This window comes from Ochotona curzoniae, unplaced genomic scaffold, assembly GCF_017591425.1.
Source record: "Ochotona curzoniae isolate NIBS_2020 unplaced genomic scaffold, NIBS_Ocur_1.0 contig_4501, whole genome shotgun sequence".
In the NCBI taxonomy this organism is placed as follows: domain Eukaryota; kingdom Metazoa; phylum Chordata; class Mammalia; order Lagomorpha; family Ochotonidae; genus Ochotona; species Ochotona curzoniae.
This window is the reverse complement of record NW_024466307.1, coordinates 1200814-1218598: the sequence shown is the minus strand read 5'-3', so window position 1 is coordinate 1218598 and position 17785 is coordinate 1200814. Positions and strand designations below refer to the sequence as shown.

At 41.9% G+C, this 17785-nt stretch overlaps 1 protein-coding gene across 3 annotated transcripts in view; it reads left to right on the top strand.

Moving 5' to 3' along the window:
• The window catches only part of AP3B1 (adaptor related protein complex 3 subunit beta 1), a 151263-nt gene that overhangs the window by 66896 nt on the left and 66582 nt on the right, over window positions 1-17785 (top strand). For 2 of the 3 annotated variants that reach the window (XM_040985955.1, XM_040985956.1), the window contains 4 exons: window positions 3569-3745; window positions 10700-10886; window positions 11816-11946; window positions 15342-15450. In XM_040985955.1, the coding sequence (XP_040841889.1) occupies window positions 3569-3745; window positions 10700-10886; window positions 11816-11946; window positions 15342-15450 (604 nt within the window). Of the gene's footprint in view, window positions 1-3568; window positions 3746-10699; window positions 10887-11815; window positions 11947-15341; window positions 15493-17785 lie in introns of all 3 variants that reach the window. The other variant, XM_040985954.1, reaches the window with a different exon arrangement.

The following is a 17785-nucleotide window of genomic DNA, read 5'->3' as shown; positions in this document are numbered from 1 at the left end:
AGCCTCCCTTAGCCAGCTGGAGAGGAAATCGGTGAGTTGAAGGCTGCTCTCCTCTCTCTGTTTCCTTGTCTCTCCCTCCCTCCCTTTCAAGTAGATGATAGATAATTAAATGCTGAAGTCTTTCCTTTGGGGGTTATTATCTCATTTCTAGAAAACTGCAGATGTCTCATCTCTCAATAGCACCACCAGCTTTAGTTTCCAGTTGTGTACAGTAAGATTTCTTGATTGGTAAATCTGCAAAAGTTGTGTTGTGACTGTTGAGAGTATTCAGGTGTCAGTAATCTTACTCAGGAATATAAATAATCTCTTAAAATCTGTTTGGGATTGCCTTTTTAATAACAAAAGAGAATTTTAAGTGAATTACCAGAAGGATATTACTTAAAACAGGAGGAATAGATTGTGATATGTCATAGAATTTGAGTTTTACACCAGCAATGTATAATAGACTATTTAAGAAAAATCAGTCTGGCATGACTAAGGCCTGGAGTTGTCTGTGTAGTGTTATCTGGAGGTGCCTTTCAGTATAACATGCACTTCAGACTGCTTATGCTAGAAAGTTCGATACACCTCTCACTTCCCGCTCTTTAGCCCGATTGCAGGTGGCAGATTGGGGGTAAGGTCTTCATGCAGTGTGACCTTTGGGGTGTTACTGCTGACTGCTTTCTCTCCAGGGATTAGTGTTCAGTAAGGCATCAGTGCTGCAAACTGTGTGAACAGACCCGTAATAGCACCTAGACCTTCTGTTGCATAAGTGTGCTGATGTCTTCTGTCTTACTAAATGCTTTATTGATATTAACTTAAAGTTAATGCTGTTAAGGTGCTTGGCAATACATGCATTTTTATTCCGAAGTCATTTTGCTAGCTCCATTGTGATTCTGGTAAAACACAGCTAACCTAGAGATGTTTTAGTATTTTCGTATTTTTCCATGAGATGTTTTGGAAGAAGTAGTGGCAAATAACGCAATTTAAGTTTAGTTATAGAGAAGTCCTTACTGTCGCTTTGTTCTTTAACAATTTGTGCTAAGTACAGTTGTGAAACTATGTAGAGGTATTAAGATTTTGGGAAATTCCAAAATAATTTTTTAAAGGGTGTGTTTTATTTTTATTGGAAAGGCAGATTTACAGAGAGAAGGAGAGATAGAGAAAGATCTTCCATCTGCTGGTTCACTCCCCAAGTGGCCACAGTGGCCAGAGCTGAGCCAGTCCAAAAGCAGAAGCCAGAGAGCTTCTTCCGGGTCTCACAGGCAGGGAGCTGGATGGGACGTGGAAGAGCGGGACGAGGACCATGGCTCATACTTGGTCCCAGCAGTTGCAAGGCAGGGATTTAGCCACTAAGCTACCAAGCTGGGCATGCCAAAAGAATTTCATTGAAAGTGTGACCTTTCCTTAATGATGCTACCTCTTAAATATAGCTGTGATCTTTTTCATTTATTCAAAATAGGAAATTTTCCAAGGCAGGTGAAAATGTTCACAGAAACTAATTTACATGCCCTCTCAAATTCCTTTTGGAATGGGAGGGGGAAACAAAGAAGCAACAGTAATAAAGCTAATTTGCATACTCAAAAATGCAGGTCTTAATGGTACTGATGGAAGGTTTCCAATTTGCAGCAGTGTGATGATTTTTAAGAAAACAAATTATGTTGAAATGTACTTTATTTTAGAAGGATAATGCCAAGCTGCAGTGTTGGACACGTTTGTCTTATCCTCATTTTTTTGTTGTTGACCAGTAGTAGGGTAGGGCAGGACTCGTGAGCTGTAAGCAGAGCTTGATGAAATTTGTCTCCAGGGACTGTATGCACAGGTACCCCGAGGGTTTGACTTGGAACTGTACTCTTTAATGGAGCATCAATCTCTTTTCAGTGTTGTCTGGTTTCTCGGAGTCGTTTGTAGTGCTTCTTAGACGTGGCTTTCTGGGCCCTACTGCACAATGACAGCAGAAGCCTACCTCTTGAGCCAGAGTGTAGGCTTCTCAGTGCGTGCTGAGGGTTGAGAACCATTGTTTGGAGCAGGAGACTGACAGGTCTTCTCTGTAAGTCGGTAGCCAGGAGTTGGAGCTGAGCAATCTGTCCTGGTCTTTTGTGCAACTGCTCACTGGTGTTATAGCACAGAGGCATCAAAGAATACAGAAGCAAAGGGGCAGGTTCCAGAATTTTCCAGTGTCTGATTATAGATTCTTGGGCAGCAGGTTTCGCTCCATTAGTCTATTTTAGCAAAATACCTGAAACCAGCTACGTAGGAAGAAAGAAGTTTATTTAGTTCAGGAATTGGTAGCTGAAGGTTTGGCTGGAATGATGCAGGCTTTGCCAGATACCCTGTGATGGGTGGGGCCGTGGGAGATGCACCTGCTAAAGCTGGAAGCACAAATGAAGAAGTGGTTGCAGCCAATCTCAGACTTTCTGGCAACCTGCTCCTGAGGACCACCCTCTGGGTGCACCCTCCCAGGCTCCAGATGTGGTCACATGGACACAGCCTGTGACACGTGGACCGTGACCCTCTCCTGAGGACCACCCTCTGGGTGCACCCTCCCAGGCTCCAGATGTGGTCACGTGGACACAGCCTGTGACACGTGGACCATGACCCTCTCCTGAGGACCACCCTCTGGGTGCACCCTCCCTGCTTCAGACGTGGTCATGTGGACACAGCCTGTGACACGTGGACCGTGACCCTCTCCTGAGGACCACCCTCTGGGTGCACCCTCCCAGGCTCCAGATGTGGTCACGTGGACACAGCCTGTGACACGTGGACCATGACCCTCTCCTGAGGACCACCCTCTGGGTGCACCCTCCCTGCTTCAGACGTGGTCATGTGGACACAGCCTGTGACACGTGGACCGTGACCCTCTCCTGAGGACCACCCTCTGGGTGCACCCTCCCAGGCTCCAGATGTGGTCACGTGGACACAGCCTGTGACACGTGGACCATGACCCTCTCCTGAGGACCACCCTCTGGGTGCACCCTCCCTGCTTCAGACGTGGTCATGTGGACACAGCCTGTGACACGTGGACCGTGACCCTCTCCTGAGGACCACCCTCTGGGTGCACCCTCCCAGGCTCCAGATGTGGTCACGTGGACACAGCCTGTGACACGTGGACCATGACCCTCTCCTGAGGACCACCCTCTGGGTGCACCCTCCCTGCTTCAGACGTGGTCACGTGGACACAGCCTGTGACACGTGGACCGTGACCCTCTCCTGAGGACCACCCTCTGGGTGCACCCTCCCTGCTTCAGACGTGGTCACGTGGACACAGCCTGTGACACGTGGACCGTGACCCTCTCCTGAGGACCACCCTCTGGGTGCACCCTCCCTGCTTCAGACGTGGTCACGTGGACACGCGAACCTTTAGAGACATTCAGCAGGTAAACCATAGCAGCACTCTCTTTGAAACTGGTTTTAGTGAGATTTTGTTTATTTAACAGCTGAATAAGTCGATAAACGTAGAGAATCTTCCTGTATATGCATTGAATGGATTATAGTTTAAGCCATTAGAGCATTTAAACATCTTTCCCATGGGAATATGAAGGAGAATTATTAGTATCTTATTTCTAATTCTGTTTGCTTCTAATATTAGGTTCCTGTGGCCAGAGCAAGTATTTTGTGGCTAATTGGAGAAAATTGTGAGCGAGTTCCCAAAATTGCCCCTGATGTTTTGAGGAAGATGGCTAAAAGCTTCACTACTGAGGATGATCTGGTAAAACTGCAAATTTTGAATCTGGGAGCAAAATTGTATTTAACCAACTCAAAGCAGGTAAGCGGCTGCTATTCAAAGGGTCTGGCCTGTGCTTTTGCTTTTCTGCTGTGTTAGTCTGGCCACACTGCAGTTACTAGATGCCTGGTGTGTTTTGTTTTTACAGTCCTGTGTTAGCTTATAGGTGCTCATACAAATGACATTCTTCTATAGTATGAAGGAAAACAGATAAAAGAATGAAATAGAATGTGCTAAGTGCTTTACTATCATCGACGTATTGAAATACAGTGGAACTCTACAAGTATTGACAGTCTGAAACAGAAGGAAAGAGGCCAGAGGAAATTTCATAAATGGGTGTGATGTTACTAAGGACATGGTAAGGAGTGATTTGTTTTGTGCAGAGTAAGGAGAGAGGGCAGGCAGAGTCATAAACAGTTTTTAGGGACCTTCAAAAGATGAGTTCAGTTTAGTGAAACAAACCAATCCTAAAAGGGCAAGTTCATGTTCTCTCTGATATAAGGCAACCTTCATGCAAAAGACAAGAGCCATAGGTATATGGGTAATCCTGCATGTACATCTGGAGGAACTGTATAATAGAAACTACCAGATAGAAATGTGAAGGTGCAGTGCAGTATGCATCGCTGCTTCTAAATCAAAGATGGATTCCCAGTGAAACCTGTAGGTGTTTCTTGATAGTAGGAAGCTGGACTTTGCCGTGTCCATACCTGCAATGTCAGAATACACTTAAATAGAATGATGGAGTTATGACAGTTTTTGAAGACCCATTGTATTGTAACAAAATAAGAGATGTTAGTGCAGGGTGTTGGTGGTGAAGCAAGTCCCAGAGTGTTTGGAATTGTGTCATAAAATAAAAATGAGTTTAGAAAGGTGGGTGCTACAGTCTGTATGTGTGCCTCGTCTCCTAAAATTCCCGCGTGGGAGCCTGATTGCCAGTCTCATGGTATTTGGAGTAGGGTCTGGGAGAGTTGTTGGGGTGGCAAGGGTGAAGCACTGTGGATAGAGATGAGAACACAGTGAGAAGGTTCGGTCTGAGACAGAGCAGACTTCTTGAGCTTGCATCATCTGCGGTCTCCCTAACTGTGAGAAGCAGCTAGGAGTCTCTGTCATACTGGCCCAAGAGCACAGAGCATTAGGTATTTTCAAGAATGTGGACCTTGTCCTACAGGTGCAGAGGAAGTTGTTGAGTTGACCAGGGTTTCTGTTGAGAGTGCTCCTTCAGGACCCTGGTTGTCTGAGCAGCTGTGGCTGAGAGGACCCTTGGCCTTCTGTTGGTGTTCTCCAGGCTGGTGAGGGCTCTGAGACTTTGTGTTCAATGTTCTGTTTCTCTTTCTCTTAATTTCACATTTCTCTCTCGTGTTGTAGTTCTTTCCCCCTTATGTCACTGTCTTTGTTCCGCTTCTCAGAACCCTCTGATGGGGCATCTGACGCTCTGGTCCTTTGCTCTTGTGTTTGCTGTGGGTCCCTCAGAGGTGTCCTTGAAAAAGGCCATTGACAGTGCAGTGTGTGCTGCTTTCTGCCTCCCGTGGTTAGGGTGTTGAGAAGCCGTAAAGGTGTGTGAGTTCAAATCCAACAGCAGGACAGACAAACAGATCCGATGGGAAGTTGTCCCACCATGCGACTCTGAACAGGTGCTTTTATTGTGTTCCTACAGCCTAGGTCATTGGCGTGCAATGTCTTCTGCCTTCACATAGTGTTTTTGCCAGAAGAAATCAGACACAGAATTCATGCTATGCCAAAATTGTTCCCTAATACATCAGCTGAGTTGGAACAAATGCATATTTCAAAACAAGCATTAGAGCAGAACTGACTGAGCGTACCTCCCAAGGTTACTGAGGGTAAATGAGACAGTTCATGTAAAATGCTTGGATTTCCTGGCATAGCTCCTGTCACTTAACCTGCTTCTTTTATAACCTGGTTTATACTATAAACCAACGGCTAGATTTTTTTTCCCTATGAGTTATGATTATTTTTCGGTAAAGAACTCATTTCTGTAATGTACTGTTTTTCCTTGGAAAAGTGCTTCAGTCTCCTGATTTCCCGTTGGTGAACATTGCTGTTGGTGTATTTCTTACTGCCATGCACATCTGTGTTTTTGTTAGGACTTTGTGTCCATAAATGGGGTATGTGGTTTTGACTTTTTATGTCAGTATCCTGTTTGTGTGTACTTTTTTCACTTAATATACTTTTGAAATGTTGCCTTTGCTATAGTTCATTTGTTTTACTTATATTCTATGAAACTGAAGTTTGTATTTTTCTGTTGTTGATGTTTTGATCATCCTTAATGGAGTTAGAGGCAAATTCTGTTTTGGTTTGTGATTTAGGTCTTTTGAAAAGGCTCTTTACTCCACCCAGGCAGCTCAGGCACTGTCCTGTTATGTTTGTACCCCATTTTTGATGTTTTCTTGATATTAGAAAAATATCTCAAGTAAACAAAACATTGCAAAACGTGACAGAAGAAAGCTTTTCAAGTTGACAGAAAGGTTAATCTTGTTGAGTGGAGACATTACCTTAAATTCACAGAGTCCTTTGTGGTCCGGAAATCTAGAGATTAATAAGATGAACGTGAGTATTGTTTGAATTTGCCTTGGGGTAGATTAAGAATTCTGTTGAAGCGTGCCTTCATTTCTCAAATATGTTTTTCAGTATCCTTCCTAGTCTAGTAGCACTAGTCTGAGTGCTTGCTGTTCTGCGTTCCGCCTGGCTGCTCACTAGTGCACCTGTTGATCCAGCTCACTAGGGCCAAGTGTCCGGGCCGCTGCCCATTCAGCTCACTAGGGCCAAGTGTCTGGGCCCCTGCCCATTCAGCTCAGTAGGGCCAGGTGTCTGGGCCCCTGCTGCCCACATGGGGACTAGAACGGAGTTCTCGATTCCGGGTTCTTACCTGGACCAGACCTGGGTGCTGTGCCTGTTTTGAAAGTGAACCAGATGATGGGCGATCCCTGTCTGCTTCTCTCTATTCTCTTGCACTCACTCACGTTCTCTTTCAAATAAATCCTTTTTTTAAAAAATTAGCGAATATAAATGAGGAGTTTATGGTGCCAATATTAGTATCTATGATGCTGAATTTATGCTTTTGTGCCTTGCGCTAATAGTGTCTCAAAGCTGTTATTTTGTGCTAAGCTGTTGGTGGTAGTTAGGCACTGCCCAACCCTGTGTTCAGCCGGGAGCACACACACAGAAGGCCGTGCTGTCAGATACCCTCACAGCCTGCTCAGGGACGCTGTAGCCATCTTAGTTGGCGTGTAATGAACTAGGAAACCTCTGCATTTCTTAGAAAGCATTCTTGTCATTAAACAACACATGACTCATCAGAAGAAAGCTGTTTGAATAAATCATCGCCAGTTTATTACAATACTATTGTCAATATTTAGGCAAAAATATAATACCCTTATGTTGGAAATTATTATAAATAATAGATTTTCAGTTTTCCTGAAATCTGTAAGATTAATTTCTGCTATTTTATGGTGACTCATGTAAATGTGAGGAGAATGTAATTGATGTAAACAGTGTTTGGATAGTAGAAATCGTTAGCTTCAGTCACTGCTTTTTAAATCTTTGCAGAAAAATTAATCTGAAAATTTAATAAATGGATATATGTATAGGATATTGAATGCTTCTTTTAATTGGAACATACTTGTTCTATGTGGTTTTGGATTGTGCTGCTGGTGATATTAAAATGTCATGATTATTTACTTAAATATTAAATACTTTGTTTTTTAAGAAACATTTATTTGAAAGCCACGGTTAGAGAGAGAGATCTTCCATCCCCACCCTTCCAAGATGGCTGCAGTGGCAGGCTCAGCCATGTCAGAGACAGGAGTGAGGAGCTCTCTTTAGGCCTACTCTGCGGTGGCTGCTTGGCCATCTGTGCTGGCCCCTGGCCCCATTCCAGGTCACCAGCAGGGAGCTTGGTGAGGAAAAGAGCAGGAGAGACCCCAACTGTCAGAAGTGCTAAGTTAAAAACCCCCAACATTGAAGATAAAATTATTCTGCTTTTGCTGACACAAGGTATTGTCATGGTAAAATCAGTGTTCTGGGTATGTTAAGGCAACTGGGACAAAGACCTTTTTGGGAATTGGTTGTGGTGTGTGCAAATGCTGTGTGCTGAAGCACCACTGGTGATGAGGGTTACTGGTCCTCATCAAGACCTGCGCACACCTTGGCGTGAGGAAGTGTGCAGACCCGTCCGAGGACAGTGCTTCTCTGCCTGCCGTGTCATTAACAGGGGTTACACTGGTTAGGATTGCTTTCCAATGAACCTATGTTTTCTCTATTGCCTTGTAAAAATTTTTCATCTAGTATATGTATATTGGTTATATTTTTGTTCAAGCGTCATTTGGAAATCTTTGAAGTATCACCAGAATAAATATCAAAAACCTTCTGCTTTTGAACCTTTTAACAAATAGCAATTTTTTTGCAAACAAAAAGGACTATACTTTATCTCTGTGAAATATAGTAAATGATGAAAATTTAGGGTTTAATTGGGAAGTTCTTTTTTGGAGACTCTTGATGAAACTGTTTTTAAGGATTTTGTATTTTGTGTCAGAATGAACAGAAATTGAGAAGGCCATTGAATTTGCCTGACCCAAATCTGATTTAATATTTGAAAAGTGATGAAGAATTATTTGAAAGTTTTGTCTCATAAAAATGAGTACCAGGGGCCCGGCGTGATGGCACAGTGGTTAAGGTCCTCGCCTTGCACGCCCGGGATCCCATATGGGCGCCAGTGCTGATCCCGGCAGCCCCGCTTCCTTTCCAGCTCCCTGCCTGTGGCCCGGGAAAGTAGTCGAGGATGGCCTGAAGCCTTGGGACCCTGCACCCGTGTGGGATATGGATCCTGGCTTCGGATCAGCATAGCATCGACCGTTGCGCTCACTTGGGGAGTGAATCATCGGATGGAAGATCTTCCTCTCTGTCTCTCCTCTCTGTATATCCGCCTTTCCAATAGAAAATAAAATAAATCTTTAAAAAAAAATGAGTACCAGAAAAATTTTCTTGCATTTACTAGAGGGAGGAATGTAACATATTTGAGTGTAAATTTTTAAAAAAGTATCAGTATGAAAGAAAAAAAAATAGTAAAAAAGAGTACCTTGCTAACAGTAGAATTTTCTTGAAGCTTAGTAGGTTGCTCAGGAGTACCATAAACAGCATTTTCTCCATTGAATATATTATGTCTACAGAGAAGAGTAAGTTGAAAAGGTCAAGTTTCATAATTGCATACAAAATTCAGTTTTGAAAAAGATTGTATGCCATGTTATTTAAAAATAAATTAAAAATAAAACCAATTCAAAATATATTTTTCAGAGAAATACTGATGCCTTTATACTAAAGATGAATAAACTTACTCAAGTGCTAAGTATAAAGGCGGCATGAAGAATTTTTCTGCTTATGTTTTTTGTTTTTTTTATATCTTTATATACATACATATAGCTTTCATGTTTTAAAGAATTTCAGTTTTTAAAATATATTTTAGTAAAATTGTTACGCATACTCCATAACTTCTACAGTCAATAAATACATGTTTTAAATGGTATAATTGTAATTACTTTGACTGCCTTCTCTTACTCTCAGTAGTTTTTAATATACAGAAAAGACTTAATATCCTGAAAATTAATTTTAGGAATGGAAATAAAAGCCAAAAAACTGTTCTTGCTCAAAAGAGTGAGTTGAGTTGTGTTTCTTTTTGGGTGACTCTTTTAAGGAATCATACAGATTTTTTTTTTTAATCTTGTAGTTTACCATACATGGTCTGGCAATTAGTGAAAAATAATTGTTGGTAGGTATACTCAGAATAGCTCTGTTAACATTTTCACGTGCGTTTTTTATCATTATGCTTTGATAAAACTAGGTTAGTGCTTTTTAAACACCCTGGTACTGCAGGAAGGTTGCTTTCTGTTCAGAGCCATCATCTTACCAGTTACTACCAGTTACTCCTGTAAGGTTCACCTCGTTCTACCTGTGTGTACGTGGAGTTATTGTTCTAGAATCGTCTCTAGCCTTGTCTGCTTTGAGTAATCCTGCTTGCATCTTTTTATGTATATAAAATGATAGACTGTTCAGTTTATGTTTTTCGTGCATTCTCTGAATCTTCTTTGACCTTTAGTTAAAAGTGTGTACGCGTAGGCTTCTAAATTAAAGCTATGCTTTTTTTTTTTAATAAAAGAACTATTTTTAAAATACAGACCTACTTTGTTAGCATTTCTAATTCTGGCTTAATTATTATTAAAATTATCTCAATATATGTTAATGTAGTACATTACACATATTGACTTAGGGGGTCTTATTATGGTATAAAAGCCATGGTAATAAGTTGTTCTTTTACATAAATAAATAAATGACCAGTATTACTGGAGGCTATAAGCAGCTTGGGGGAAAATGGAAGAAGTCTTTTACCCTGGTGTTTAGAGGGCATCAGCGGCTTGCTTTTATGAAAAAGTAACAGCTAAATGCACTGCGAATAATTTGCAGTAATCCAGCTCAGTGATTCATGTGCCTGCTTTAATGGGTCGTAACTCAGGCCGAAGCAAGCGCGTGCAGACAGTGTGCGGGCAGTATCTCTTCAGGAGGCACACCTCCGGCTAGCAGGCTGCCGCCCCCGCGCGCTCATGTCTTCATGTCCTGCATATTTTTCCGATTAAGTTTTGAGTGCCATGTTTTTAGTTGTATTTCCACATTCATTATTCTCATGCAGACCCTTCAGCAGGTTTGCCATATATGATTATTTTTTTAATGATGCCTTTCTTTCCAGTTGAGCAGTTTAATAATCTGGCACATGGCTGCCTCTTGTTCCACGCTCACCTAGCTCCCCGTGCAGGAGAGGACACGCTCCTGGTGCAGAATCCCATTTGCGGCGTTAAAAATGCTTATTCCCTATGGAGCAACATTTGTTTGACATAACCATTCATTTTTATTACCTCTTTAAATATGTTTATCCAGAGTTATCAATAATCATAAATAACTGTATTCTTGTCTTGTTCTGTTTTTTTCCAACAGACGAAATTGCTTACCCAGTACATATTAAATCTCGGCAAGTATGATCAAAACTATGACATCAGAGACCGCACAAGATTTATTAGGCAGCTTATTGTTCCGAACGAGAAGAGTGGAGCTTTAAGCAAATATGCTAAAAAAATATTCCTAGCTCAAAAACCTGCCCCACTGCTTGAATCTCCTTTTAAAGGTATTATTATCAGACCCTTCACTGCACAGCGCGTGCTGCCATAAGCAGATCACTGCAGGCACATCGAGTTTCACAGAAAATGTAAATGACAAACATCTATGCAGACATAAGAGTATCCTAGTTTTTATCCTTTCATTTGTTCTCCAAGGTACGCTTTTTAAAATCTAAATTCCTCTCTTTATAGGCCCTTTTCGCTGCACAGTTTCAGGCCGTTTCATTCCGTCCCTTTCACGGGCCTTTTCCCGGCAGTGGGCGAAAGCAATGTTGTTCTTGTAGACGTTGACTTTGTTCACCCTCTAAGACAGTAGTTGTATGTGGAACATAAGTCAGTTAAATGTTTCATATGCAATAGCAGTGTTTCTAGGAGAAATTATTTTATGAAAAATACCTGCCTGTGTTTGAATTTGTTTTGCACAGAGGTTGATTTGCTTGCCCTCGATTTTTAAAAAGTACTAATTGAATATTTCATCAGTTTAACAAGTAGCCATTCCAGCTGATTATATACATTCATTTTATTTGTATACGTTTGTTGTCACAATGCTTCTTAATTGCTGTAAAGTGATAAAAAACAGTTCAGTTCTGAAGAAAAACTATTAACATTCTGGACGTGTTTGTGCCAAGACATGTATATGGATTGTTTAACTGTGCTGTCATTCTTAATATTCACAGTAAAGTAATTTTTAGAGAAGCTACGTTTCAGAGCAACACCTCTAAACACACTGACTGATTAGCTTTTTTATTGACCATTATGGGAGAGATTATTGTAATCTATGGACTGAAATCAGTTTTTTGACCTATGAAGAGCTTCCTGGTTTATTTTTATTCCTTGACATTTGAGTTAATACTCCAATTACCTGGAGCTCTGATTACGATTGTTCTGTTATATACAGCTCATTGTTTATTTTATATTTTCCTCTATTTTTTAATAGATAGAGATCATTTCCAGCTTGGCACCTTATCTCATACTCTCAACACTAAAGCTACAGGGTACCTGGAATTATCCAATTGGCCGGAAGTGGCACCCGATCCATCGGTTCGCAATGTAGAAATAATAGAGTTGGTAAGTTGACCTTTCTGAAATTAGTTTTGTCCGTCCTGTGAAGATTCCAGGATAACTGTTGTTTTGTACATAAGCCTTTGAGGGGCTTGAAAACGGAACATTAGATGTGGCGTGTGTTACATATGGTTGGCCTTTGTAGGAGAGAATCACTGCCTTATTCCTATCCCATGGTACATGGTTTGTTCCTTTCCTTCAGAGAAATGCAGAATGGAATTCTCTGCATTAGTGCCACCCACGTTAGTACTGTTGTGTTTTTATCTGTAGAGATTCCATTTTTAAGGTATTTCACTTCATTGGGTTGAGCTTTTTCTACTTTGTTTAGGGATTTATAAGCTTCCTGTCAATGCTTTCTAAAATCATGATTGCTATTCTCTTCCAGTTTTCTGTTGAGCCTGTTTTTAAGTGACGCCTAAACAGAGGGGGGCTCTGTGTACCAGATGTCCTTTGGCAAGATCCCAGAGAAAATGAAAACTGAAAGGCTTTGTCTTGGAAGTGCTCTTTTCCCAGATCTCTGGAAAAACTGCTGGCCATTAAGATAAAAAATTGGACATTCTTTCCTAATATCAGGAGGTTTTGCTTTTTGTTTTTGTTTTGTTTGTTGATTTTTGGTTATTGGGTTTTTGTGTGACTAAGTAGTGGAGAGCGGTCATTCTATAAACAAGGGAGAACAAGTCTAGTGCCTTCTAATTCTGTTTAGAGATGTGCTGTCTGAAGTATGCCTACTCCATTTAAATGTGAGCCAGTAGGAGAAGGCGTGATGGCACAGTGCACTAACCTGCCGCCTGGCATGACCTCATCGCATAGCACAGTGCCTGGATTTCTTTCTTTTTTTTTTTTTTTAAGATATATTTATTTTTATTACAAAGTCAGAAATAAAGAAAGGAGGAGAGACAGAAAAGTCTTTTGTCCGATGATTCACGCCCCAAGTGACCGCAGTGGCCGATACTGTGCCAGTCTGAAGCCAGGAACTTCCTCCAGGTCTCCCACACGGTTGCAGGATCCCAAGGCTTTAGGCCATCCTCAACTGCTTTCCCGGGCCACAAGCAGGGAGCTGGATGGGAAGTGGGGCTGCTGGGATTAGAACTGGCGCCCATATAGGATCCCGGAGCATTCAAAGCAAGACTTTAGCTGCTAAGCCACTGCGCTAGGCCCTAAAGTTCCCGTCTCTCATCCAGTGTCCTGCTCATGTGCACCACTGGGAGGCCACAGGTGTCCCCATTACTTGTGTCCTGTTGTCTGCATCGGAGCCACTGGCTTTGCAGGCTGAGCACAGCAGGCGTTGGGAATGAACCTGAGTGTGGAAGAGCTCTGTCTCTTTGTGAGACTCTGCCTTCCAAATTTTTACTGTCTTATTTTTTTTAAAATACAGTCAATAACGTATAATCACATCAATAAAAATTCTGCCCTGCTTGAGGAAAGCAGCTTTGGCTTTGCTGCCACAGGCCGTGTCTGTCAAGGCGCGTTTGCTGCTACCGTCTCTGTGGTGATGTGGGGTTTGTTGTTCCTAAGGTGCCTAGGCTTGCCCTGGAAGGTGTCAGAGCATCATAAGGATTAGTTAGAATTGGTCAGCTTCTGTGAGTTTTCTGATTTTAGTTGTCACTGGAAGTCTGTCAAGAAAGTCTGACTGACGGTTACTGGAATCCTTTAGAGGTCAAGTTTCGTACAGAATCAGCACAGGAATTCATTCTGACTCTGGTTCTCGCTGTCTTCTGATTGTGAACTTTGGCTTGCTTATACAAGTTGTCCCTTTTAGCTGCATTTCCGTTTGGTCATGCTTCTCCCTATGAAAATGGGGTTTCTGTGATTTTTTTTTCTCTGAATCTTAATTCTTGGAAATACTAATAAATGGTAGCACTGATTGTCCAAAAGGGTGATTTGGTTTTTTTTTAGTTTCCAAATGTTCATTGCCAGTTATAGAAAAATTTTTATTTTAAATGTGAAATATAGATCTAGTATTCTGTAGCTCCATTGTATATGATGAGAATTTGTAAGTTTTTCTAAACTAATTATCTGTTTTATTAGATTCAGTTAACACATGAAGGCTGGTCTTTCTGCTCATGAGAAAACTTTCTGAAACAAAATAACTTTTTAAAGCAGTAACTGTTGCTTTAAATATAATTTCTGTAATGAACATAACCTCTGAGAAATAATTTCCTTAAACTGCCTAAACACCCTATATTCGGACTGCAGCCAGCAGCAGTGGTAACTAATAATAGCCCCATTTAGCAACCCCCGACGGTGTACCGTGCCGGCGTGCTCACACTTTATCTTGCTCAAAACCCAGAATAATCCCAAGCGATGGTTATTGTTACTCCCACTTCACAGATGAGGAAACCAAAGTTTAGAGAACTAAGGTCCCGTGTGTGAGTTTGCATGGCTAGTAGGTGAACACACTGGGATTCCGACCCTGCTGGGATCCGCAGTCCGTGCTTTCGCTGTCTCTGTTTTATTATGTAACATGGGAAGGGGAGCTTGATCAGTTGTCCTTACCACTTTTATTTTGTGACAGACTCTTTACAAATACGCAGAAGTTAGGAAAACTGTGTTTGTCGTTTGCTTCCCTTGATCTACCCAGTGAAAGCCCTTCAGCACAGCTGCCTGGCTGGCCAGCTGCTGGAGTGTGAAGAGTACGCCTTCCTACTGCCTTCCCCTCTCAGTGCCCTCTGCTCTTCCCCTGGAGAGGTTTATAAGGAACTGGTAGCAGTGCTACACAGTTTAATTTCTTCTCAGCTGCATCCCTTGATTGGCTGCTAGATTGATTGGTTGACTTTCTTCTATTTTCGTGTGTTCTTCTAAATGTTTTCTCTCTCATAGGGGCAGTGCTTAAATAACCCGTTTTCTTAAGTTGATTTCGCTTGTCCTGTTCAGCAGCTAGAGTTGTTTTTCTTCTTGTTGCTACATTCCTGGAGGTAATAATTGGCAACCTATTATGGAGAATAATTACAACTGATCAAATGTTGTAGAAGAGAAGACTCCTTCCCACATGGGACAGCCTGAGTGAAGTTCCTGGCATCTGGGAAGGGGACTCAGGGTGGCCTCACATGCCTGAGCCCTTCCCATGTGGGGCGGCCTGAAGGAAGTTCCTGGCTCCTGGCTTCAGCCTGTCCAACCCTGGCTGTTGCAACCACTTGGAGGAGTGAACCAGGGGGTGGAAGCACTGTGTATGTGTGTGTCTCTTTCCCTCTCTGCCTCTGTAACTGCTTTCAGTAAATAAAGAAATCTTTAGGAAAAAAAAGAAGAATTAGTATTAATGCTAGGCTTTCTAACAGTTAAATTCTCTGTTGAAGCTTTCACCTTTGTTCTTATTGTGGTATTTAAATGATTGAGTTTGCCATAAGTCTAAAGTTCTTAATGAAACTTCATTTATATATGTTTTTGTGTGTGTTTGTAAACAGGCAAAAGAATGGACCCCAGCAGGAAAAACAAAGAAAGAAAATCCTGCGAAGAAATTTTATTCTGAGTCTGAAGAGGAAGAGGATTCTTCGGATAGCAGCGAAGACAGCGGTAAGTCCCAGACCTTGCATGCTGTGGAGAGCGCAGACAGCGGTAAGGCCTGAGGTATGTGCGTCGTAAGCGCTCCGAAATGAAGTTGATCTTATTGAGAGAATCCATTCACGTGTTACTGTTTGGGTTTTAAAGTGGTATCTAATTAGTTTACAAAATCCACTTCTTGGACAAATAAATAGCCAGCGATTGGTGGAGCTGAGACAGAGTGCTGTCAGCACATTGAAACTACAGCTTTGTACTTGACAAATATTTAGTGAGGCTCAAAGAAGTAACTTCACAAAAACAAAGTTTATTTTGAACCTTGTGCAATGTCTTTAATTTTTTGCTCATGTATTTTTATAGAATCCATGCAGAAATAAATAAAAAATTTTCTGGCTCTCCATGTACTATGAAGTAGTATCAAGTTCCGAATGCTGAGGGCGTGCAATGAAAAGAATACTAAGATAGCAAGGATTTAGAAATCTAGAGTTTTAGCTACAGCACCTGCTTTTGTCTGGTAAATGAAGGAAGGAGCAGGGTTTAGTGTTTTTTTGAGTCTCTTCATTACTGACATTTGCATGACTAAAACTTGCTGCCATTAAAATTGGACACTTAGTGGCAGTTTAACCCGACAGGCGCACCTGACTCAGGACTCACTGCCATCCCGCTTTGTATAAAATCTTGATTCCCTGGAGAACCAGGTCCTCTTATTATTACTTAATTATCGATTGTCTCATTCTGAAATAATTTTCCCCTAACTCACCTCACCTCTCAAAAATCTCGATTTTCAGTAGCTAACAAATTATCTGAATGTATTAACTTCTGGAGTAATAAATAAAAAATGGAGAAAATACCTCATACTAGAAAGTTAAACTTTTTACACTGGAATTTTGGGAATGATGCAGACCTGGGAGAAGGGTATGTCTGAGGAGCAAGTGTGCCAGCACTTGTCTCCCTCTTGTTTATTCCCGAACCTGTGCTTGCTCACAGGTCGCGCGTTTCCACAGCATCTGAAAAAACCCGTGTCTGCCACGGCTTTTCCTGTGGTAGCTGATCACATGTAGTGGGAGTCTCGGGGCAGGAGTTCACTGCATGAGCGAGCCGGGAAACTTCCCATCAGCAGTTATGAGGTTGGGGGCCCGGTCCTGTGACATAGCAGACTACTGCTTTCTGCAGAACTGGTGCACCATTTGGTCATTGATTCCAATTCTGATCAGTTCCCTGCAAGTGTGCCTGGGAAAGCAAGTTTGACCGCCCAGTTACTTGAGCCCCTGCACCCATATGGGAAACCTAGCTTGGGGTCCAAGCTCCCAGCCCCAGCCATTGAATCTGTTTAGGAGCAGAAGAGCAGATGGAAGAGGTCTCTCTCAGCTTGTCTCTCCTTGTATAACTCTTTCAAATGAATAGCTTTAAAAAAAAAAAGCAAAGAAGATGTGAGGTTTTGTTTTGCATTGAGCAAGTCTTGAGAATCCACAGGTTTGTTTGCTCAAGGATGTCAGTCACTTGTGCCTTTACATGGTGGTACGTGATGTGCCCAAGACCCTTGTTGATGGCTAAATCCCACACGATAACATAAAAGAGGAACTTGGTTGCTATGATGTTTTTTCATTATTTGCAGTAGTGAATAATGTAGTTATTTGGTTATCTGAGTTAAGGAATACAGTATACAACTTTGATATAACAGCAAATTTCAGATCCTTCAGCGTTTTGTCATGATTTTGTGTGGTTCAGGTAAAGTAAGATTGCTCTTAGAGTAGAATGACAGTGAGTGTCTTGCCACATGGCAAGCCCTGTGCCCTGTGCAAATCATTCGGTCCTCGCAACTCCGGGAATTCACTGAGAGGAAACTGAGACCATGGGGGTGGCTTTGGTGTGAGCTTCCACCCCAAGACCCTGTGCGCTCACCCGGTGCTCTGTGACTGCAGAATGTAGGCAGGCTCACTTTTCCCTGAAAACAGAAGTGAATCTTCCTCAGGTAGATGATACTTGCTAGAGTAATTCTTTGGTCGATTCTTTGGTGTGCTGCTCTGAGGACACTGCTGCGGGGACCTCTGACATAGGGGCATTCTGTCCTTTGCAGGGCAGCTCTTTGTCGGTCAGACTGCACTTCCGTCAGAAATATATAGGAGTGTACTGTACCTCCCTTGTGCAAAGATTGCGGCTATGCCAGACTCTTTACATAAAACATTCACTTCTAGCTTTATCATCTCTTAGACCTGTGGAAACTTGTGCTAGCTAAACTAAATGAAAAGTCTTTAATTAGTAATTTTGCTTGTTGTCTTTCAGTTTGTTTTGGGGGATAATTAGAATGGCTTTTTTCTAATCATAAGAACATCATCCTCTTGTCCATCTT